A 24041-nucleotide genomic window follows, 5' to 3' on the forward strand; every position below is an offset into this window, starting at 1 on the left:
CCTTCTTACTGTCAGGTCAGCTGAGTCTGTACCACTCTTTAAAAAGCTTTTTTTTTTAAACAAAAAAAAAAATCAACCATATGTATGGGCTGTCATTGTTACAAAATTGTTGATCATCCCTATTGGTTTTTCTATATTTTTTTTGTTGACCATTTTGTGTTATTGTTGAATTTATGCATTTTTAATATTCATTGTGAAGCACTTTGTAAACACTGTTAAATCAATTACACATGTGCATTACAATATAAAGTATATCAAACACCTACATTGGATGATTTTTTTTTTGTGTGTGCAATAATGTATTAATATCATGCAACATTTAATAATAATAAATAATGTGTAAGACTTTCTGTTACATATCCATCATGATCCAAACAAAAGTTCAACAACCTGTTGTATTTTATGGTTGGCTTCTGATATTTATATTAATATACTGGACAGTCATGGCACATGATTACTCTGTTGCTCAAATGAGAACCAATCTGCCCATCCAAGCTGCTATTCATTATGGGGTGTTCAGAAATGGAAGCAGCTCTTTGACATTCAAAAATGACATACAATTCACTTGGTCAATTTATTTCTCCAATTGGTCGCAGTTAGTAATTTTTGTGTTCCGTTGACACCTCAATTACATTATAATAGCTTTGAAAATGTTGTCTTAATTTCTGTGGCTCATTCTTTTTTTCAAAATGTATTTAAAATGATGGTGATGGAGAATACAAGGCCAAAAATATGAAAAGCTCAAGCTAAAACAAGGGCAGAGAAATTGCAAATGAGCCACTGATCATGATTGCTTTTTGTAGTTTTGCTTCACCAATTTAATCATAACAGAAACGACTAAAAAAAAAAATAAGAATATGTTCTTGGTTTCAAATGCTTAATTGCAATCCAGTCTGATGCACAAAGGTTCACTGCCCCTAAAATTGAAGTATAGGCTTAATAAACTTCACTTACATGACTGCTATCACACATTAATAAGTCTGAAAGCTGCATGGGAGTAAATAAAATACTGTCTTAAAAGCCTGTTTAGCTAAATTACTGCTACACATCTATTATAGGCCACAACCACAACCAAATACTCAACTAAACCAAACAAATTACACAACAACTGCTTCCTATACAACATTAATAACTCTTTGCTTTTTGAATTTCATCAAACAAGTTGTGATTACATTTATTCTTTAGTATCCCTCCAGTTTTTTAGTGCGTTTCATGTTATAAACCAGCATCACAGTTCGCTCCACTTTTGGTTCACAGTTGCTTTTTCTTACATTCTTTAAACAGCACATCTGGAGAAACTAAACAGTGAATTCAGATCAGCCAGTCCAACTGTCATCTTGCATACCTTTTATGGCAACTGTTAAGGTCTGCAGCTTGTGTTCATGACGTTAATTATTACATCAGATTTGGGGGCGCTAACTCTCATCCCTGCCACTTGACACTCGACTGCAAACCCCCCCAGTGAATGCTGGAAGTCACAGTGTAAAGAGGCCAACAGGACCACATCATCTGCAAACAGCAGAGAGATGATCCCCGATCTTTGGATAGTTTCAAATTTAACTAAACTGGGATTCACCAAGTTGATTTATAGGATTTGGATTTGGCCATTTTTGTTTGAAAGGTCTTTTTTATATTTAAATGAGTCTCTTTGCAAACCTGAGGAAGAGAGAGATAATGCTCTCTGCAGGTAATTACATATTGCATTTGATTTACCCTGTTTGTGAGTTTTTTTTTTTTTTTCCCAATAAGTGCTTCAAAAAGAAATCTGGAAAGTATGAAGACAAACAGGTAAACAGACCACTCTTTGGTTTCCTGCTGGATTTCACAAAAACAATTTTCCCCATTATTCAAACAACAAAAAACAAGTATACAGTTAAAAACGATCACAGAAATCACAGAAAACTTCAAAACATTGTTGTGTTAATGTCGCCATTTCTAATGCATAATAATATAAATAACCATTATTGTCAATACTAATTGTTGATTAAGTTAAATAAAGAACCTGTGCATTGCCATTCCCTGACGATGACACAATATTGCAACACTACCCTTCAATAGAATGTATTGTGTGACTTCATTATAACAAAATAACATGTTGACATAATGTTGATTACTTTTGCTGTACAACTAAAAAAAACTCGTTCTAGTTAAAGGATCTCTATCTTGCTTCATGAATGACACAAAACCACCTCATCACTTTCAATTTTGATATTGAAGAAAAAAAAAGATTTGATTTAGACAAATGCCAGATCACACTTTTTTTTTTTTTTAACATCTACTGAAGTCTGGCTGCATATAAATTGATATTTAAAAGTGAGGTAAAAAAGGGAGGCACGACACTGTATCCTCAAGCTGCATTTCAGACTGTAATGGAAAACAAATAAACATGCAGTATTTATAATGTCAGGTAGACATATGCACCCCAGATGACACGCTCACACAGTTCGTGAGACATTCACCTATATGCAATTTGAATTTGTTTAAAATGAAAGGCACGATAAAAAATGTCTTTGTTTCTCTCCGTGTCACGCACTGCATTTCAATTTTTACGATATGTTCAATTAACCTTCACTGTCCTCTCAGACACTATAACCATACCACTTGTTTCCTTGCCTGTGTCATCCTTCACAGCACATTGAAGGTTAGTAATACATTTTCTTTACCTTTTCTCTGTGCTAAAAAACGTGCCAGCTGTGTAGTGAGATAAGGGCCAAGCATCTAAAAATAACTCATTCAAGTACAGAGCATGCCATGTCATTCAAGGTTCTTCTTTGTGCCCTTATACCAACATCTTGAGATAGCATGTTGAAAACTAGATAGCATCACATCTTCTCTCCTCATTGCTTCCTTTTCTTTTTAATTTGACGTTTACTACCTTCCTTTTCCTTTTTGCCCTCCCATTATAACGCGATTGCCTTTCTTTGTTCATACCTTCTCGTCTATTGTTTCCTTCATATTGATTAGATGTTTTTATTTCATAAAATTAAAATTTGTCCATCTCTCCTCTTCCATGCTTTTGCATTTCTTGCCTTTTCCTTAACCTAATTTCACATCATCTTCCTAAACTTCCGCTCAGTTTGTTGACCATAGCGTGCCAAATTCAATCTCACACACACACACACACACACACACACACACACACACACACACACACACACTCACTTATCTGAGTGCGTGCCACCACTCCAAGGCCAATCAGCTAACCGAGCGCAACAGGCCACTACTACTCCCTCAAAGGCTTAGGAAACATGTCATGGACAATATTACAAATTTGTAAAGCAGACAGCCAAACATGTATTAATTTACATTACAAAAGAAGAAAACTCAAACATGTTTGAAGGGGCCAAACAAAATTTCTTCTTGCGCTTGCTGGCAAAAAATGTTGTCATTCCTTGCTAAACATACACACAGCAGAGGCTGTCTCCGTGTTTGATGTGGAAGGTGGGAAGGAAAATCAGAGACGCTGACAGCTCTTGATTACAGCGGAGAGACTTTCTTCAAGGAAGCTGACAAAACAAAATCCCGCATATAAAAAAATGTAAATGCCTCAGCCCTATTTTCCCCAGCACTAGTGGTTTTCTTTATGACATAATGACAATGAAAGGGAAGAAATATCTTAGTAACCTTTGATATACAAAAAGCACAGGTCCCTTTGTCTCACTGCTGACATGTTTACTGCTTCATTCAGACTATGTGAGGAGAACATATGTGCATACTATAATGGTTAAAAAGCTGCTGGTGTTTACTTTATAGTCTGTAGTCACTTCAGTGCTTTGTTATTGCAAGTCAAACATCAAAAACAATCATTATACTTTAGTGGCAACAGTATAGTCCTAAAAAATTGGGGGTAGAAAAAGAAAAAGAGATGAAAGGGAAAAAAAGGAACAAAAAACTTGGGAGTCCAGTGACAGCAGAAAATGACAGTGAACAGTTTGGCCTATTCAAGCTGGATTGCTCTGAAGATAGATAAAGGGTTTTCAGATGAAGGGTTTAATAAAAGAAGTAACTAAATTAATTTTAAAACTGAAAAATTTTGCACTGATGGAGTAAAATATATGCTGCAGCTGTGAAACCATTAGCAGCCGTTTTAAAGCTGCATTATTAAACATATTTATACTAACATTAAATTGTTAATGCGTCTCCTAGACATCTGAAATCCTCAGACCCTGTTTACTTCCAGACCTGAGACCTTTAGAAATGCTGCATTTTGTGTCATGCCTTCACCTCTGGAGTGTCCTCCCAAAGGAGATCAAGACTTCAAACCCAGTTCACAGCTTTAAACTGAACATTAAACTTATTATTTTAGTCTTGCCTTTATGTTGGTTTAGTGGTATCACAATTATTAACTATTTATGGACTTTGTGTTGTTTTTTTATTGGGAGTTTGTTTTCAGTTTATTTAATTTGATGTAATTATCTTTATGTGTTTGGTTTTGTCTCATGTTTATCCTTTGTAATTTTACTCATGTAAAGCACTTTGAGTTGAACTTGTATGAATTGTGGTATACAAATAAAAATGACTACTACAACTCTGTCACAGCACCAACCTGTCACTCAAAGCAGCCCCATCCTTAATTATGCATGTGATTATGCAACTTAAAGCCTTCGTACAATTTAAACGGGTGAGTAAAATAAAAATTCAGTTCTCACATTGTTGTCATGAATAGAGAAATTAGCTATACATACTAAAACAATTTTTGTAGCATTAGGCTTTAAACGTGCTTTAAACAGACAGTCTCAAGTGGCCATTCGAGGAACTGGTTTTAGCACTAAGTGTTGGCTTCATCTTTGAGCCCTTGAAGCTGTCACTTGGTTATACTGGATGTCTATATTTAAACTTTGTATATAGAAAATGTTTTGTGGAAACTTCTTTATGTTAGAATGTACCTTTGTATTTATTTAATGTGTGGTATTAAATTGGTCATTTTTAAGTCAAACCTCCTCCTATACACCCAAGGATAATTGCTTGATCATTATAAAAAAGAAAATGATGCAACTCTTGTGATGCACTAAGAAATCGTTTTTGCGGCGATGCGTCAGCCCAAAAAATGACTGCCGCTCCTGTTCCCGAACCTGGTTCATGCAGAAGTAACACGATCTGATGATCTGACAGGTGATTTTTGTGTACACATGCTGTGCTGCTGCGCCCTGAAAGATAACTGATGGAACTACTAATACAGTTTTTATGCAGTGTGAATAAAAACTCGGCACCGCAGTGTTATCAGCCAATTTCTCTTGTTTACTGCTGTCAAACTAGAGGTCAGCACATGAAAGTGCTTGTGTGTACATTGAGGGTAGTGTGTGTGTGTGTGTGTGTGTGTGTGTTGAGCACATGGTACACCGGGATAAGGCTTTGGTCACTTTACCAGCAGTCGGAGAAAGAGAAATTGCGAGAGAGAGCAGAGGTTATTACGAATGGCAGGAACCACTATCCTTTGCAAGTTTAATTCCTTTTAAATTAGTTTAGGTGTTAAATGAACCCGTGTTGGAACTAAATTAAATTCCACAGCTATCATTAGAAAAGCTTCTATTAAAGAGTCTTGTGTTGGGAGATTGGCTCCAAGAGCATCTTGCCCCGATAAAGGGAAGAATATTTCTAATTTCCTACAAGCTCCACTCGTTTTGACCCCAGGGGTCCAGCAAGGCAGCAAAATAGCCCATTAATTCTATTTGAAAGCAGGCTGCCACAGAAAACTACTATAGTCTGTAACCTCTGATGATTTGTGTGAAAGAACATTCCCTCTTACAAACGATGCAGCTCTACATCCCAGTTCTGTTTGAGCTTGAAGCAGAGTTCCTGAATTATTAACTAAACAATGTATGTCATTTCAGAATTAATTGGCATTCATTACTTCCCCAAATGCTATCCAACTCCTTACTTCTGTTACCAATTATCCAGTATTAACAGTAAACACAAAACACCCAACATACAAAATATAGCATTTACATAACAATAACATCAAAAGGCTAGAAACAACACAGCAATTCCATTTTCCTAAACGGTGAGATTCCATGTTTTGATCAAAAATGAAGAAAAAGCAATGGTTGTTTCAATATTATATGTATGCTTTAAAAAAAAAAAAAAAAAGTTAGACACTTAATTCAGTTCCAATGTGAGACGCTTTGTTCTACTCAGTGTTAATTAATCCCTTTACACATAAGCAGGTGTCGAGCTAAGAGCGAAGTTAAGAATACCTTTCATCAAACCCAGGCCCGAGATTATGGTTCCCTTTATTGTCACTAAACTCACTGCTCCAGACTTGTTTTTGTGGTCTTAAAGCATCGTGGGGGATCAGTGGCCAAGTCAGACAATTGACCCCATTTACATGTTTTAAAATATTCATGAGGAACACAGACTTTGAGGCAAAGAATTTATGGATGAAGCTTATCAGTTGCTGAAAAATGCCAGTTGCCAAAAGATCCAAATTAAAAAACAGCAATGTTGATGGGTAATACAAAAAAAAGTCCGAAATTTTGTCGATTCATCTATAGTCTCTATGTGGGGATACATCAGAAAGCCTGAAAAGTACACGTGTTGGGCTCTAGTAGTTAGTAGGATGCTTTTGTTAATTGATGAAGCCAAATGCGAAACACTTGCCGGTCCCATTGTTTGATATTGCTGTAAACTGATTAGCTTTGGGTTCTAAACTATTGTTGGGATAAAACCAGCTATTTGACAAAGGCACTTTGGAAATTTGTAATGGCCCTTTCCACTATGATATAGTCCAGACCCTTTGCTGGCACATCAGTTTAATAAACCCCTGCAATTAGGCCTAAATAAAAAAATTTAAAATTTAAAAAAAAAAAAAAAAGGGGTACTAATATCTTCCAGAGAGAAAAAAAACAACATTTTCTGATTTGACCCCTTTATTGGCAGAACCAAACCATTGGTGAGTGCTTTCTAAACATATTACAAGTACTATTGAGCAAATCTGATCTGACTCCACCATCTGTAATGTTTAATCAACATCAGCACCTGTGTTACACGTAATTTGTGACCACTGGTATGTGCACATTTGTAATTTTATTTTCGATCTGGACTTTATAGAGAGTGCGTATTACATTTTGTGTTCCACTTTAGAAATTGGCAATGGAGACCCTTTAAATGCTTCAGAAAACCTGCGGGAATGAAGCAATGAGCCAGGCGAGGTGTTTTGACTAAGATTTATGTTTCAAGAAGGACTGTCCAAGACCCAAGGTGGTTATCGAGTCAGAATTAATTGCGGTGTTGAGCCCCATGAATTCGTCCGCCAGGGTCAGACTGTCAACACCGAGTTCAACTGTGATTGGCTCAGTCGTTTGAGGGAAAACATTCGGCGCAAACGATGGCACTCGTTTTCTCCAACATGGCAACGTGCTAGTTTTTCACCCACAACAACCCAATTGTCTCTCCTCATCCCCCAACTTGGTGCATTTAAGTCCTGGACTTTTTTTTTGTTCTCCAAATTTAAGTTCAAGCTGAAGGGTCACAGTTTTAACACTGTGGTGGAGATCCAGTGTGAATCGCAGATGGTAGTTGGTGCGCTCACAAAATGGGACTTTCAGAGACTGTTTGAAGCCTGACCGGAGTCCGGGGAACCATGCATCGCTGGATAAGGGACTACCTTGAATGATGGTGGTTGCATATAAATTGGGTACATTTTTTGTTTGTTATAGGCGCAGTCACTGAACTCTCGATGCACCTCGTACTGCATTGGATGTCCCCACACAAATTAATCAATCATATAGTCTAGATGAATCTTTGTACACATGGGCAATTGAGAAAATATACATAATACTCCACAGACTTTCTCAGCATAATTTGAGTTTAAGAAATTCACTGAAAAATTTGCTCAATCGATATTCATTGATCATTAATTACTCAATGTGTATTTGCATGAGTAAGACAGTTTGGTTCATGAACAAAACTGACACACACCCCCTTGTTCTTCTTTCTCAGCTAATTTCCTCTTAATTTCAATCAACCCTGCACCACCAAGCTCTTGTGAACCCAAACACCACTCGTCTGACCTCACTCTTCCTGCCTGTGGCCCCTGGGCCCAGTCCACTTTGTCTAATAGAGATGTTGAGCAGAGAACACAGAGGGGAGCGAGCTAAAAGTCTCTCTGAAGAAAGAAGCAGATTATATATAGCCACTGATTAAGGCAGAGATGGGAACATGACCTACATGCATAACAACATTTCTCTCACTTTCTGCTACAGAACAAGCCTCCGTCCAGGACCAGGACTCCACAACTGGGAGAATCACTCTAATTATAACACCAGAGTCAGATTTCAATGCACACCTCATTAATATTTCTCTCATTATTGAGTTAATAATGTTTTTAGAGGCGTGGGAGACCTGGGAGAGCCAGTGGCATGCCAGTGAACCTTTGCTTTCAGTGCACCTGTCATGCAGGTAAAAACAACTGCTCTCATCCATCGTGTCTGGATCGTGTATCAGATTATAGTTGAAACTGCTAACTCCCTTTCACACATAGTGTGCGTGTTCTCAAAATAGCTATTCCACTGGGAGACTCATGAGGAGTGAGGGGAGTGGGGGGGGGAACTGGGAGAACAAGACAGTCATGGAGAGAAAGAGAGTGGGGGAGAGGGTTTTCTCCTCCCTCATCAATCTTTTGGACGCTATCCCACTGATGCCAGTGGCGGTGTATCCGGCCAGCTCCGACAGTGCCAGCATCGGCAGGCAGCCGCGGGGAGCAGACCTTACAGAGATTCAATCCAGATCCTTTTATCAGCCACCTGAGGTTGATTTAACACCCCTGTTCCTGGACAGTGAAAGCGGCTGATTATACAGCCAGTCAGTCTCCTTCCCCCCCGTCATCTCCCACAGCTCCAGCCCATTACCCAGAACTGCTGCGCTGTGCTGTCTGGGCTCACGCAGACACGGAGAGGACGCGAGGAGGCAGGTCATAAAGCCAAGACAAGATCAAAGGCAATAACTATGCATGTGTGTGAATGAATCAGCATCTGAATGTGTATATGTGCTCTTTGGGGTTATATCTCAAACTCATCTGATAAACAGTTGACAGACTTTATTGTCAACTGTCAACATCAAAGGTTTAGAACTTTTCAATGAAGAATTTGTCATTAGAATTCAGGCCTATAACTTATTAGCTATGATTTATGCCTGATTTATATGCCTCGATGTTTGCTGGCTTGTTTGTGTGTGGTGGTTGTTTCAGTACTTCACAGCACTTTAATGGGGCCATGATGTCTATAATTTGATTTTACTGAACTTTAAAGCAGTTTTTTCTTACTCAAAATAAAATGGGTGCTTTACTGATTTTACACATGAAGAAGTTTACTCATCATGAGAATCCATCTAACAGTTAATATGGACCCAGGATGTGATGTTAAAAGGCTGTATAGCAAACTGGGAATACGGAGTTTAAAAGATGTGGGAATTTGGTAGGCAATGAGGGTCTAACAAAGGAGAAATTTGGGATTCAGTGGTTTTAAAGCTAATTCAGTGTGGGGACATCAAATGTTTTCCATTCTTTTCTAAATGTGTCTTTCTAAAACTTTAAAGAGTACAACTTCAGGGATAGGTTATGGTTTGTATCAGCTGCAAATGGAATGAGAGCGAATGTTTTCAGTAGGTTTTGGATCACCGGAAAATTAATATAAACACTTAAAGTACAGAGTATGTTGGGTCAAAGACTCATTATGGTCAATTTTTATATCAATATATATATATATATATATATCTAATGAAGGCTTTTGGTGTGGAAATAAAAACTAAAGCTGATAAATAATAAACACTGTGATGAGTTTTTTGTATGTCATTTAAACTTATATCTCATGACAGATATACTGTACAAACAGACGCACAAAAAAACAGATAGATTTGAAAAAGAGAGAAAGATAGACATAGAAGAGAGATTGCTTTAAGATAACCAGAAGCGCTCAATTAGAGACTGAGAAAAAAAATAAATAAAAGAAAAAAACAACAAAAAACATACCATCACTATGTTAGATTAAAGATGTTCCTCTGTGACTTTTTATGTGCATTGACAGATGGGTTATTGGTGAACTCATCTCCTGAGCATATGTCCTTCAGCAGGCAAACAGAACGACAGGCGACAGGCAGGAGAGAATACGGAGCCTCATGAAAGGCTGCTGGTTGTTCATTTGCAGTTGTAATTACACACAATAGCCTCTCTTACGGCACATGAAAGAAGCTGAAGGAGATCAGAGGGCACATACTGTGCCGACATATTTTCATCCATTTGCTTTGTTTCTTTAGCGTGGGTTCTAAAACAAAGACTACATTTGCACTTCTGCGTTTGTTTGTTGACATGTATATTATAGGTTTGTGGGGAAAAACATTTTTTTGGGGGTTGTGATCACAGAAGGTCAATGCACAGTGCTGCAAAAAGCAAAATACCATGTACATGATATTCAGATTTATGTGCAGTACTGAAGCACTGCCGAACATGAAATAATATTCTTATTTTAAATAGTGTCAAATTAAAGTATTGCTTTTTCTTATTCTTTTTTAGCTTCCTTCTTGGTCTTCCCCCATGGTTTTCCTTCAGAAGTAAACTTCATTTTTAGTCGGTTAAAGAAAATTGAGCAGTATTTTATCCCAGAAGACCACAGGAAGTCTGAACATACACTGTGTATCCTTTAAAGTTGGTTTTGGACTTTAGATATTTGATCTTTTGCAGAAGTATTTCAAACAATTTTGTATACAATATCTGGTATTGGTTTCTGTAGAGACACCAATTGAATTTCAACATTCACTAAATGATTGCATGAGCTCTAACCATGCACCAATTGACAGTTACCTGACTGCAGATACGTGTCCTTGGTACTTGATGAGGATCTATCATCAGAGCTGTGGATGGACCACGTGTTCCGGTGCTATTGTGTGTCAGACATAAAGGCTCAACACTCAAACACATTGTTCAGGTTTACAATTTACACAATGCATTCCCCTTGGCATTTACAGTATATCCTTTTGTAGGTGCAGTACAAAAGATAACACTTATAATACACGCACAAAGCCACACACATACACAAATACTGTAAGGTAAGGTCATGCTGCAACCCGTTTAGCCCTTACACAAAGACTAACAGAGCTTTTCTGGTCTGGAGATCTATGCTTAGGTTTTCATTGGATTTTCATTTTTTGTATTTGTGCAGAGAAAAAACTCTGACATACTGACCACAACCTAAATAATAAAAACAAGTTTTCACCAAAATAATGATTCTGAAATAACTGCAGTAATATCAGCTTCAAAGACAGAACGTTCCAGGTCTGCCAGCAAAACATGTCACTTTTTATCTTTTTTTTTTTTTTTAAAAAACACTAAAAATAAAAAAAATCCACAAGGCCACATCCTTAGGTATCTTGTTTAAAGTCAAATGAGGTGCAGCCTGACAGCACACACATTGTCTGGTCAAGTATTCATAGTCCCTGAACACATCACTCTCAATGAAGAACACTTTATTGAGAGTGGTCCTGTTTGAGGAGGTATATGTGCAAATAAGTGTCTTAAATTATATTTCATTTACAGAAATAATTCTATAAAATAAAGACTTTTTGGGCTATATAAATGCTTATTAATAGTAAAATGAGAGTTTTATATTATTTTAGTTCAAATTTAAAACAATACTTACATACATAAATTTCAAACCTTATTGGTCTCTTTATTTGTTCCTTCTGCCGAAACTGACCAGCAAAGGTGAGGAAAAAGGGAAATCCCCAGTCCTTTTAAAGTCTTTTAAAGTTAAACTAAAGATAACATGAGTTTTTAGCAGTCTGAGAAAGACAAATTAAATGGATATATTCCAAAGTTAGCTACTTCAGTTTGAATTTTTTGAGTTTTCAGACATTTTCCTGCGTGGAGATTTATAGGTGGAATGGTAACACAAAGAGGATTCTTTTGTACACTAAAAATGCTGTAATACAGAAGAACAGACAGACATAATGTAGTGTGAATAACATTAATTGATAATTGCTTAATCCTTAAGGTTTATTTTTCCAGGGACACATGCTAAGTATTTGCTGTTTCCAGATACTCAGCTGATGTTTTTCTTCATTTTATTAAACTATAAACTCCATCTCTGTGTTTTTGACTCTTTGACAAACAAACCAAGCAATGTGAAGACAACACCTTCAGTTCAGGAAAATACTGATAGTAATCATAGTATTTCTCACAATTTTCGATCATTTTGTACACCGAGCAAAAGCTCAATTAACCTTGAAACCAGGTGGCAGATTGTTTGATAATGTAAATAACTGTTGGTTACAGCTCGAAACTGAAGTTTTGAAAAATATCATTTTTATTCGTCTCACTGCTTAAGCATCATATCAGCTGAACTAAAGAATGTAAAACAAAGTCTCAAGCTAAATTGGTCCCGAGTGCAAAACATTATTTTCATTCATCACATTAATAACTCTAAAATTGTGAGACGTCAACATTTTTCTTGGATCATTCTTTTTGTATTGGCCATGTTACTGTCCAACTTGTCTCATGCCACAAAGTCAAATGCTGCTGTTTTCTCAAAGCCTCTCAGACATTCAAACAAGTTGCCCAGAGTTTAAGCGCCAAAACTATGTGGTGAGGAAAAGATCATTTTTGAGTTAGATGTCACACACGAGATGTTTGTTTTGGTTAAGGTACCAAAACAACTTGGTTATGTCTGGTAAAAGATCATAGTTTGGCTTAAAATAAGTATGTTACACAACTAACATTATGTTAAGTGAGTTTACTTGTGTAACTTAAAACAAGTGCACAATGATTTTTGGTTTCTCATGGACTTGAACAGCAGTCTCCTAAGTGGAAGTCCTGTGTTTGATCGATCCATCCAGCCTCAACCTCCTCATTATGCAGATTTTGTCACTCTATATACAAAGTCTTCTTTCAACTTCTTTTTTCTACAACCCCATTTCAAACGTATGCATTTCATATTTTTGGAGAGACTATTGTGAAAAAGTATTGTCTCAAAAAAGACTTGGAAAAAAATTAAAGCTATTCTATAAATGCTTTTCCTGCCAGCTCATGTTGATAGTAATTTATTTCCAAAGCACATTTCTATTACTCATCGAAATCACTGAAACCACCAAAATTATTTTTGTGCATGTCATTCTTTCCTAAAGGCAGTTTTTCAATTTACGAACAGAATTATTTACCAAGAGAGTCTGAGTGAAGAACAGATTTTTAGGCACACAATTATTCTTCAACTTCATGACAGAGAACTCCACTCAGCCCAACTTTGGGAACACTTTCAAGTTCACCTTGCCATTCATGGCACCAAATCTCAGCGAGCTTGAAGGAAAGATTAAGAGCAGAGTGGAATCATAATAAAGGTGACAGAAGATGCCTCATGGGACATCTCGCCTCCAGGCATTGAGAGAAGAGATCTCACATTATAATGCAGTTCAATTATTTCCTCAGAAAGCATTTCTAAACTAAATATCTAAGCCATAAATTTGGTGCTCCTACTGTGGCCCTAATTAGTCGAAGGAAAATCTTGTCAGATAGTAAAATAAATATATAATTTTTTTCTGTAAAACAATCAAACTGAATCAATGTTCATTTAAAGATAACAAGAAGTCATGTCGTAAGATCACAATGGTGCAGACGTGGAAAATGTTAAAATGTTTTTTTCCTAATTGGATAGCCAATCATAACGGTTAAATAACAGTCATAATAATTTTTATAATTATTGAGACCTGGCATATGTTTGGGGTCCAGGTCACATTAAATGGAAAATGAAACGTCAACATTTATTTCTAAACCCAAGAAGAAATTACAGATGAAAAGGGAAAACACTGGTTATATCCGCACATCAGTCGAACCATTGACACACGCACAAACCTGTGCAGCATCTGGACATCTATTCAGTAACTAGAGGTTTTGGATGGATTCATCTACTATCTCCTCAACTGGCGAGCTATAAAGATAATATACAGATAAACGATATAGGTAAACTATATAGATAAACGCTACACTACCCACTGTTACTCACATTGGCAGACTCAAATAAGCTGCAGCCTACTGAAGTATGAGAAAAGGCTGTCTTAATGCTTATTTGAAATTCAAAGTGCTTCTCATAAATTAATACATTTATCAAAAAACCCCACACAAATGCATCTTGTGCATTTATTAAAATCATAAATGTCAAATACAAATACAGATATGGCACAGACATGTTTACAATCGGTACATTTGAATGTGTCCATGTGTGCACGAGTGAGTGTGTGTGCGGTGGGTGTTTGCATATGTCTACTACTCACCCCAGTGTCGTCATGGTGACTATAGTGTACCAGAAGGAAGCTGGGATGCTGGTGAACTTGGTGGAGCTGGAGCCCTTCTCTGCGTAGAACATGACTGTGGCGAAGATGATGATGGCCATGGTGAGCGAGAAGAGGAGGAAACCCAGCTCTGAAGCACAACTCTTGAGTGTATAACCCAGGATCCGCAGGCCCTGCGAGTGGCGGGAGAACTTGAAGATACGAAACACTCGAAACACGCGCAGCGTTACAAAGGCGCCGCTCACGTCCTCGTTGTCGGTCATCACTAGGCCGATGTAGTATGGCAAGATGGCCACCACATCGATGATGCTCATCACAGAGCGCATGAAACGGTAACGACTAGGCGCTGCAAACAAGCGCATCAGATACTCCACCGTGAATATCATGACGCAGGCAGTATCCATGCAGAAGAACGCCACCGTGTAGCGTTCGCCACATGGCATGTCTTTCTGGTTGGTGGTAGAACCACAGGGCACCGTCTCCACCACATTAGTGATGACTGAGATAGCAATGAAGAAACCAGTGACGTAGTAGAAGACCAGAGCCATGGTGGAGGTGTGGGGGTTCTCAAAGGCTCGCCACATTGTCTCTCTGCAGTTCAAGTTGGGCAGTTTCATGTCCTTGTTCTCCTCCTGATCATCCTGCAGCCGCTCCAAGTTTTCCCTCTTTCTATCCTTGTACTCTTCATAGCAGCAGTCACCAATGATCTCAGGGATGATGCCGAAGAAAGTCAGCTCCTCATCGTAGGCGGAGATGCACTCCTGACGGGGGTAGTGGAGCTTCCCTGTTCGGTAGAAGTTGAGGATGCTTCTGAAGGCATCAGGGTCCCGATCAAAGAAGTACTCCTTTGTCTCCTCATTGTAAAAGAAATCTTTCTCAGAGCTGCCAAGCAGGGTGTCTGGGTAACGATCCAGAGTGGTTCTCCAGGTTTGAAAACGACGGCCGCTGACATTGAGGATGATAAGTTCATCTTGTCTCTTACTGTTATCTCTTGGTGCCAGAGGCATGGGGCAGTTGGCCACAGGCATCCAGCCAATGGCTGCAGCCCTGGCAAAAGGGAGCCACGCTGCTACTCCTGTTGCCATTGTCAAGCAGAGCTTTGGAAGAAGTCTTCCTCGCCTTCAGACTCAACTGTCCTCAAAATGAACTGGCATCTGAAGGAAATATTGCAATAAAAAGAGGAAAGGTGAAAACTAACAGCAGCACATTAGATGATCAACTAAACTATCAATGTTTGCCATCATGGTGGTGCACACAAAGCAGTGTGAAGCTTGTTATATTTTGAGTTCCAAATCATTTTTTCACTCTTTTCAATTTCCAGTCACTGTCTTCAGCTTCTGTCCAAATCCAACAGATTAAAATGTCATCCAATTTCGAGGAAAAGCTGATAAAAGGCAACAACTAAACGACAAGTGCCAACCAACCATGACAGGTAGGCAGCACACAGGGAAGGTGGAGAGAGTTTCTGTGTAATTTAGAATTTCAAATGAACTGCTGCTGAAATCTGAAGACTCTCACAGTTTGGATGACAGGTACCAATTTTTTTTCAGAACTAAATGTTTTTTGTTTTGTGTTCAAGCCCACATTTCCTTTAAATATACAGAGACATGTACAGTGAATACAGTTCAGTAATTCAGTTCAATTAACTACACCAGCAGCTTCAATGAATAAACAACTACAACCTTTCTGCAAAGAGCCGCATCATGAACAAGCAACAGTGAGAAACACTGACTGTCAAGGACTGAAACAAACCTGTTGAATCGAAAGAGGGAACCTGCTCCAGATTTATCTACGTGGTAATATTACGCCCACTATCCCTTTCCTTAATCTTAAATTACAGTGATTACATTAATGAGATGTGCATGTTGTTAAATAAACTGGATCACCTCAATTTGTCATTAGAAGTAAACAGCCTATGTCCGTGCACGCAGTGACAAAATGGCAAAAGATGTAACATCCTCAAAACACTTTTTCCATGCACGTAGCGAACTTCTACAAGAGATGCATGTGTCCGCCTGAAATGTGCTTATTTCCAAACACATCTCAACATTTTCAAAGACGGCAGTTAAGTGAAAAGGGAACGGCGAACCCACAGACATACTCACGAAAAGGAGATCGAGTGGAGGAGGGAACAAAATCCCAACTCTTCCAAACAGAAACAGAAGAGTTTCTATGAAGACCGAGTGCTCAGTTACGAGTGAGAGGAAGAAGAGCACCGATCCATCCGGTGATGAGGCAGCGAGCACCTCTCCTCCTTGGTCGGTCGACAGACTCCCGCACCGAGCAGACCGCAATTCTTTTTTTTTTTTTCTTTTCTTTTTTTTTTAACTACGCGTTAAGCAGCAGAATAAACCACCCTGTCGAACCACGGGACGCAGAAGAAACGGTCTTCAATTTTAGGATTGAGCACGTCGTCTGACGCATTCTATATCCTGTTTTCTTTGTTTCTCCATCAGTGTTTGGAAAGTGAAATGAGATGGAGAGGAGCAGCGCGCTTCCTTTCCTCCAGCACAAAGTACAATGTGCGTCTCGCTCACTATGCCAGCTCCGTGTCACCAGCCCTCCTCCCCTCTGCCTCACTTTACCATCATTCGTGACAAACTCACCTGTCACTTCTACTGAATCCAATATTGCGCTGCTGTTTAGTAAAGCGGCAGATGTCACATTGTGACAGTTTATTTGTAAATGATGGGGATACTACAGCTAAACCGGATTTACTATAATCTAATAAACTCAACTATTATATTGGGATATTATTGAGTTAGTACCAATAGGCATGCAGCAGAATTACTGTCTTAACTTTACTAAATGCTCCTTGTAAACTAATACTCTGATGGATAATACTAATAGATGATCTGTTTTAACATGGCCGGATTGAACTTCTAGGGGGGTTCCAGGGCTGCTAAACCTCTGTTAACCCCCCCTTCCCCTCACTATGTGCAATGTGTACAGTTTTTTCTATGCTAGGATTGAATGATATTGGTCAGATAATAAGGCCACCATGATTATAGTACTTCCACCTTCCTTTTTTCTGCACCTGTTTAAAATAAAAAAAGGACTTCAGGATTAAAAACACTTTTTTTTTAGTCCTATTGGAAACTTTCCATCAGGTTCTTTGAAAGGATTTGATAGTCTTCCTTATACTTAAAGCCTTTTCCCTTGAGAGTGAGACATGGAACAGATAAACTTATCTGTTAATCAATGGATGCTAAGCTTGTTACACAAGCCATCAGCAACCCTTCCTTAACACTTTTAAGGCTGACTAACCCTGGGACTTTAAAAAACAGTCCTATTGGCTGACAATAATGTGAATACGGGTTAAGTCTGCAAAACCCTACAATATGTCCAATGCAGGTTTTACAACCCCGTTTCCAAAAAGGTTTGGACGCAGTTGTAGAATAACCTTTACACATTGTTAAATATCTCGCTTTGTACGGTATTCTGTGCATGGCATCATGTTTAAGGTTGTTAGAGATCGTGATGTGCAGGTTTGTGCAGTCTGCTATACACCTTAAACCTTGGTCTCGCCACACCTGACCTTTGCACCCTTACTTCCTCACTCTTCCACATTAGCGATCCTTTAGTCCATTAGCAAACATTGACTGACTTATAGATCTGTACACAAAATTCAAGGTGAGTTGGTTTTAGTTGTTGACTTTATGATAACAATATATCATGGGAATGTTCCACCCACAATGTCCACAAGGCTATTCTTATGCTGTTTAGACTGGCATAGCTCATAATAATAATAATAATAATAATAATAATAATAATAATAATAATGTCAAACTCTACCCTCAAAAGACTGTCAAATACAGCACTGTATGTGTGTTTATCCTTTAAATTTGTTTTTGGTTTTTTTCAAAAGTGTGTGCAGAAATACATAGAATTGATTGATTTATTGTTTTTTGTTGTCTAAACTGGAACCAAAATTTTAGAATTTCAATGGCATTGGTATTCATTACCAAATTTATTGAACGTGGGTATTGCAGGTAAAATATGAGGTGCAAAATTGTAGAAAGATTGAGGATACAGACATCAATAATGCAACGCTCTTTTACAGCCTCACTCCGAATTCATTAACTAATAATATCTGCTGTCGTGAAAACAAAAATGTAATTAAACGAACACCCAAATATTTTGCAAATGTAACATGAAGAACAATATTTGTTCCAGTGTCGCAACATTTGGTGACTGGTAATTTTAAAACACATCAATTTAGACATATTACCAAAAGTAAATTTTTCTTTTCAATCTTTAGAATAACACAGACCCACCAGATGCAGTTTATATGATTTATTATGCCTATTACAAAGCAAACTTTGAGTTAAATAGACAAATACCAGCTGACCTGCAGTGGAGCTTTCAGGTATTAGAATTGTGGCGCAATGGGGCAGTTACCTGCTTTGCCTGGTTGATAATCTATCCCTAGGGTTTAACCGTTGACTGTACTGAATTAGCAGTGTACACTATGTATATTGAGTAGTAGCTTGAACTGCATGACATCTGTTATCATGGATTATTGAGCAGAGCTGATGTTACAACAAAAACAAATCCTCGCCAGTCAGTTTCAAGGTTTGAGCCATAGTGCAGCAGTGCAATTGCCAATTGCTTTTAACTTCCTTCTCTTAAACAAGAGATAATTGTTAAGCAGAACTAAAAACACCATCCACCATCATTTTACTCAAACAAGCCTTCATCATCATCAAACTCTGTGGAAACAGAGAGTGGGTGTCAAACGAACCCCTATAGAGCCTCATCATCAGCTAGGAAGAAGCAACAAGCCCCACTGGCTCCTTCTATCTCCCACTTTAATCCCAGGCAGCATGGTCTGTTCATAGGCACCTCATGGGACTACGTGGCTGGATGAGGAAAGCTTTTGAATGGATGGCCTTGTGTGTGGCCGTTAGAGGGTAGAGGCGGAGGGAGAGGGAGCCTGTGGTGTTAAGACAGATAGGCTATTGATGGACTCCAGTACATTCAGATGTTCAGATGAAGTTCTGGCAGATATAGTGTAAAATATTCATGAATTGACTCTCTGAACATTTTTAAAGTTGCGTGGATTCTCACGCAAAGAGGCTTGCTTTTGTTTTATCTAAGGTCTTATTCCACCGTGGAGCTGAAGAATGAAAATATTTTTCAAGATTTGTTTTTCTAGTGTGTTTTCTTCGTAGTGTAACTACTTGTCTCAGTGAGCACTGAATACAGTTGATGCATAGACCCGTTCTGACACTATATCATTGAAGCACGAGTCTGGATGCACAAATTCACACTAACATCCATTGTTGCATCATTGCCTTCCCTGCTTTGCACGCATTTGAAACAAATATTAATGCTACAGCCAAAAGAAACCCAGGATGAAACAATAAAGTTGTCATTTTCTGACATTGCCATCATTGTCTGCAGCAGAATTCATCTTTAATTTTTAGATTTATTTATTTATTTTTTTTTTTAACATATCACCTCAATCTGCCAAATGCGAATACACTTCTTTCTGGTTTGCGGATCATTTTCCTCACTCCGACTTCTTCATGTGACATGTTCAAACCTCTACAGTGGCAGTTGAACTTAAAAGGACCATTTACTCGCAATTTTTACAGTATTTTGCACAAGATGGTGACAGTAGAGGCTTAAGAGAATGAAAAAAAAAAAGTAAAGAGAAACTGATGGGCAAATGACTTAAACCAATTAATTATGTGAACCATTATTCAAAGGCAGTGTTTCTGAGATAATGGAGTTGTGTTTATTGCAGCGTATTTACTTAAATTCCTGCTAATCCATCTGGGGTTTTCACTGTACATTTGTTTATTGGTGCTTATTTAAAATAAATGATTGTGTGAATATCACACAAAGAAAAATGTTTTGTTGAGACTTATTGTGCTAAAATTTCCACAGATAATAAGGCAATAGCATATATCATGTAAATATATTGATGAAGCTAAATTCACTTTCACATTTAGACATAAAAATTGTATCAAGTCATGTATTGAAATCTTACACAGTGATTGGTAACATTACTGTAACAGCTCATCATCCAATTTACGTTGATCAGAGCAAAAAACAGCTGAGATTTTAAGCTGTTTTCCATCTGGCTGTCCTGCACCAAGGGCCAATGCTTGCTGATTGAATGACAGTCATATTTGTTTTCAATTATAGCCCCGTTCACAGAAACAAACTCTGCCGAACCTGATACAGCCTTCATTTGCTGCCATTTTTCGGTACTCTTTTCATTTTGATTGAGGCGTTTGAAAGACAAAAAAAAGAGACATGTGATCATTATGGTGTCAGAAAATTCTGTTCAGGTTTTTTTTTTTTTTCTCTGGAGCTATCAAACATGTTTTTCATGGCCACATGAAGAAATATTTTTCTCTCCACTTTTGTTGCAGCATTAAGTCCACTGGGAAAATAAAATATCTGCAAAGTCTCAAAAGCACACTATTTATTTGCAAAAGTAGTAATAAATGAGAATGTACTTTGAGATCCCAACATTTACAGTCACTTAACTCACAAACTCGACAGATTCAAAATTAACTTTCAAATGAACGTCTTCTTTAATGAGTGGCTGACACTCACGTTCAACGTTTATTCTTTAGCTAAATAACGCAAGTTTGCACACGGAGTGCTTCATAATTTTCAGAAAGATAAAGAGATTGTATTAATATTGTGTTTGAATCAAAACAAACCAAACATTTTAAAGCTACAAAAAAATGACATTGTGCTGGTGCCCTCAGCTCAATGGACCATTTAAGCATCTTTCTACTGTACAAGTAAACATTTTACTCTTTTGGTTGACTTTCACAAATGTTTCTTTCCGATCCTTCTCATCACCGCCATTTCAAGCTGTGAAAAGGCCTACAAAAAAACTATGAAGTTAATGCAGCAGAAAACAGCAGACAGACAAAAAATGTGGCTAGAGAAGCATTTAGCAGCTAAAAGGCCAAATATTTCCTTCGGGTATTGGAAGAGACCAAAACAGAGCTAAAAGGAGAATAAACACGCAACTTACATTTACCATGGTCACAAACACAACTTCAAATGAATTCCATGTTGCTGATGTGCTGTTCATATCAACTTCATAAGGTGAAGATGTATCATTGTTGTCTTTAGAGTATGTTGCACTGGCCTCGTGAGAAAAAAAAATGTTAATGCATGTTTAAAGTTTCAAAGAAAATGGGATTTGGTTGCATCATGAATTACAAGATATATTATTCTTGTAATAAATGTCTCTTGATTTTTCAAAAAGATGATCTGTATCCATCGAGGCCACTATAGTTGCAACAGTTCAAACATCTCTTTCTGAAATTGTGTCACTTATTCATACTCAATGTAATAATGACAAAATCCTAGCCTCTGAAGTGGGTAATGTCTCACTGACTGATGTTTTTGGACCTTCACTGCAGTAGTGAAGATGCTTTTAACATGAGAAAATCACTATTTTTCTGCACTAAACTAACCCCTTCATACATTCTTAAATCTTTTTTTTATCATGCCAAGATGAAAACCAAAAACATCTTATCTTTTCAGAATTTACTCTGCATCATCTCACACTGCGGAACTTGTCCACAAAAAACACCCCTCACTATAGGACCCATGATGATTGCAAATGATTTGATGCAATCTTTATGCCAAGCCCCAGTCTATTGAATATTCATTCTTAGTAGGGATGTTGTAAATATAGAGGGTTTGATGTCCTTCTTCATTTGGTAAGATTCTGTCTACAGCTATTATACTTCACACTTCCATCACTAAAACAGCCATATTACTTTAATTCGAGATATATATACATTGGAGATTCAATGGGGATTCAAAGTAGAAGTCACTTCTTTGTTGAACTATACAATATAATGAATCTATTTTTAACAGTCATATACATAGATGTTGGGATAGATAAATAATAACTTAATAGAGGAAAAGAAGAAAAGGAGGTGTTGGTCAAGAAAACAAAGTAAAGGTAATTGAGGTGCACATGACCACTGGTTACCTCTGAACAATTACAAAGCATGAATAGCCCGAGAGGCAGTCAGCCCAAGAGGAAGGCGAACTAAACAGTGAAGAGATCATAGAAAGACATGGGAGTCTGAATCGTGAGTTAAAAAATCCCAAGTGTACATCTTAAAGAGAGAACGCAAGTCAAACCATTAGGCTGGCAGGCTATAGAGCCAAAGAGACCGTGTGGGTGTGGATAAATGAGTTCACATGAAAAACTAGTAGCATTGATTGTGTTTGAGTAATCATCTTATGAGTCACTCATGAAAAGATCCAAGCCCAGCGTTCATTATCCAAAAGGCAAACCCCACGACAGAGAAACGTGTTTGTGAATCTCATTCGTCCGACCTTTTGTGGAGATGCAGAGAAAAACGCATAAAATCTGAGGCAAAAGATGGACTCACTGCAGTGTTAACCAACATTACCAGGTTGGCTGTTTTTTTTAGCAGCTGCTCTTGAAGCCTACCACTTAGAGAGACATTATTTTGACTCTGGGAACCTCTTAAGCTTTGAGCAGGAGAGCAAATAAACACCACACAAAATCATATGTGAAATTCATAACAGCCTACAGCCAACACACGCAAAAAACCCGTTCAAATTAGGGGAGAATGAAGAATTATCATATATACACTACACACTGCCATATCTCTCACTAAAATGATGAACAAAAAGCTTTATGGCAGAGTTTTAAACTCATTATTCAATTGCAAATGGATCCAGAAACACAGGTGTGATAAATCTACAGGGAATTTAGGTATACATTAGAACGGTGATGTTGCTGCACTCTAATGTTAATGTAAATGATTCTTTCTAAAAGTTGTTTGTTTATTGCATCCAGTTCCGAGGTGCATGTTGAATTTAGATTAATACTTTTAAAGAACATATTACAGAATATATTTATAATATATTTTTTAACAGTGTCCTTTACAGAATATAAATATATTTAATTGAGCTGTCATGTCAATTACATCATGTCTTGATTTCATCAGTTAGAGGGCAAAGTCTTAATTTGCAATTCTAAATGGAGGAGTAAATGTGTGAAGATGTTAAAGATAGTCTGCATGGTGAAAGAGTCGTTTGTACTGTATTATCAAATGTGGTAATACCTTTGTAGTACAATACCAAGAATGAATGAGAGATGGAGCATTTTCCCCTCCATTATATTTAAATTTCCCATCAGAAGATTGCAATATTATCGTAGTTATGTGTTTTAATTAAAACTCTAACGAGCACAGTGAATGGTCCAAGGACTTCTAGGCTGATTTATGACAAAGTAATAATTTATATAGAGTAATGGATATTTTCAATTATAGAAGTCCTGGCTGACAAAACCATCAGCCTCAGTAGGTTCAAATGAGAAAAAACTTCATCCTGTAACAGCTTAGACTGGATTTCATGTGGGAGTCAGTAGTGATTTTTTACTTTTTTGTATTTATTTCACATTATTTACAGTTGCATGTATGCCCTCGAAAATAAATGACAGCACCACACATGCTCATAAAGCTGTGCTGATAGATCTAAATGTGACAGCAGAACGATGTAAAAGCCCAACTGGCTCTCTCCTGTCTTGACCTAGTTGCTACGTAATTGTTTGTGTCATTATGCGCAATGGTTATTCAGAGACATCAAAGCATTAAGCAGATGCAAGACAGCCACGAGACTGTCCTGAGAGGAAGGCAAGCTGAGCACCAAGTGTTGAACTGATGAGTTGATTAACTGACTGCTGTCAGATTTTATTAGATAGTAAACCAAAATACTGCAAAATTATGACATAATGGGGCTAGATG

The 24041-nt window shown here is 37.6% G+C and overlaps 1 protein-coding gene across 3 annotated transcripts in view; it reads right to left on the reverse strand.

The window, feature by feature from the left end:
- LOC138197018 (A-type voltage-gated potassium channel KCND3-like) overlaps positions 1-16791 on the reverse strand; it is a 74315-nt gene extending 57524 nt beyond the window's left edge. For 2 of the 3 annotated variants that reach the window (XM_069147493.1, XM_069147476.1), the window contains exons 1-2: positions 16374-16791; positions 14251-15422 (exon numbers count right to left, since the gene is read on the reverse strand). In XM_069147493.1, coding sequence (XP_069003594.1) covers positions 14251-15353 — 1103 coding nt within the window. In that variant the 5' untranslated portion in view covers positions 15354-15422; positions 16374-16791. Of the gene's footprint in view, positions 1-14250; positions 15423-16369 lie in introns of all 3 variants that reach the window. The other variant, XM_069147484.1, reaches the window with a different exon arrangement.
- Positions 16792-24041: the final 7250 nt, after the last annotated feature.

The sequence above is a fragment of the Embiotoca jacksoni genome, unplaced genomic scaffold (assembly GCF_022577435.1).
Source record: "Embiotoca jacksoni isolate LCO1_2020_lvr unplaced genomic scaffold, fEmbJac1.0.p SCAF_1, whole genome shotgun sequence".
NCBI lineage: Eukaryota > Metazoa > Chordata > Actinopteri > Embiotocidae > Embiotoca > Embiotoca jacksoni.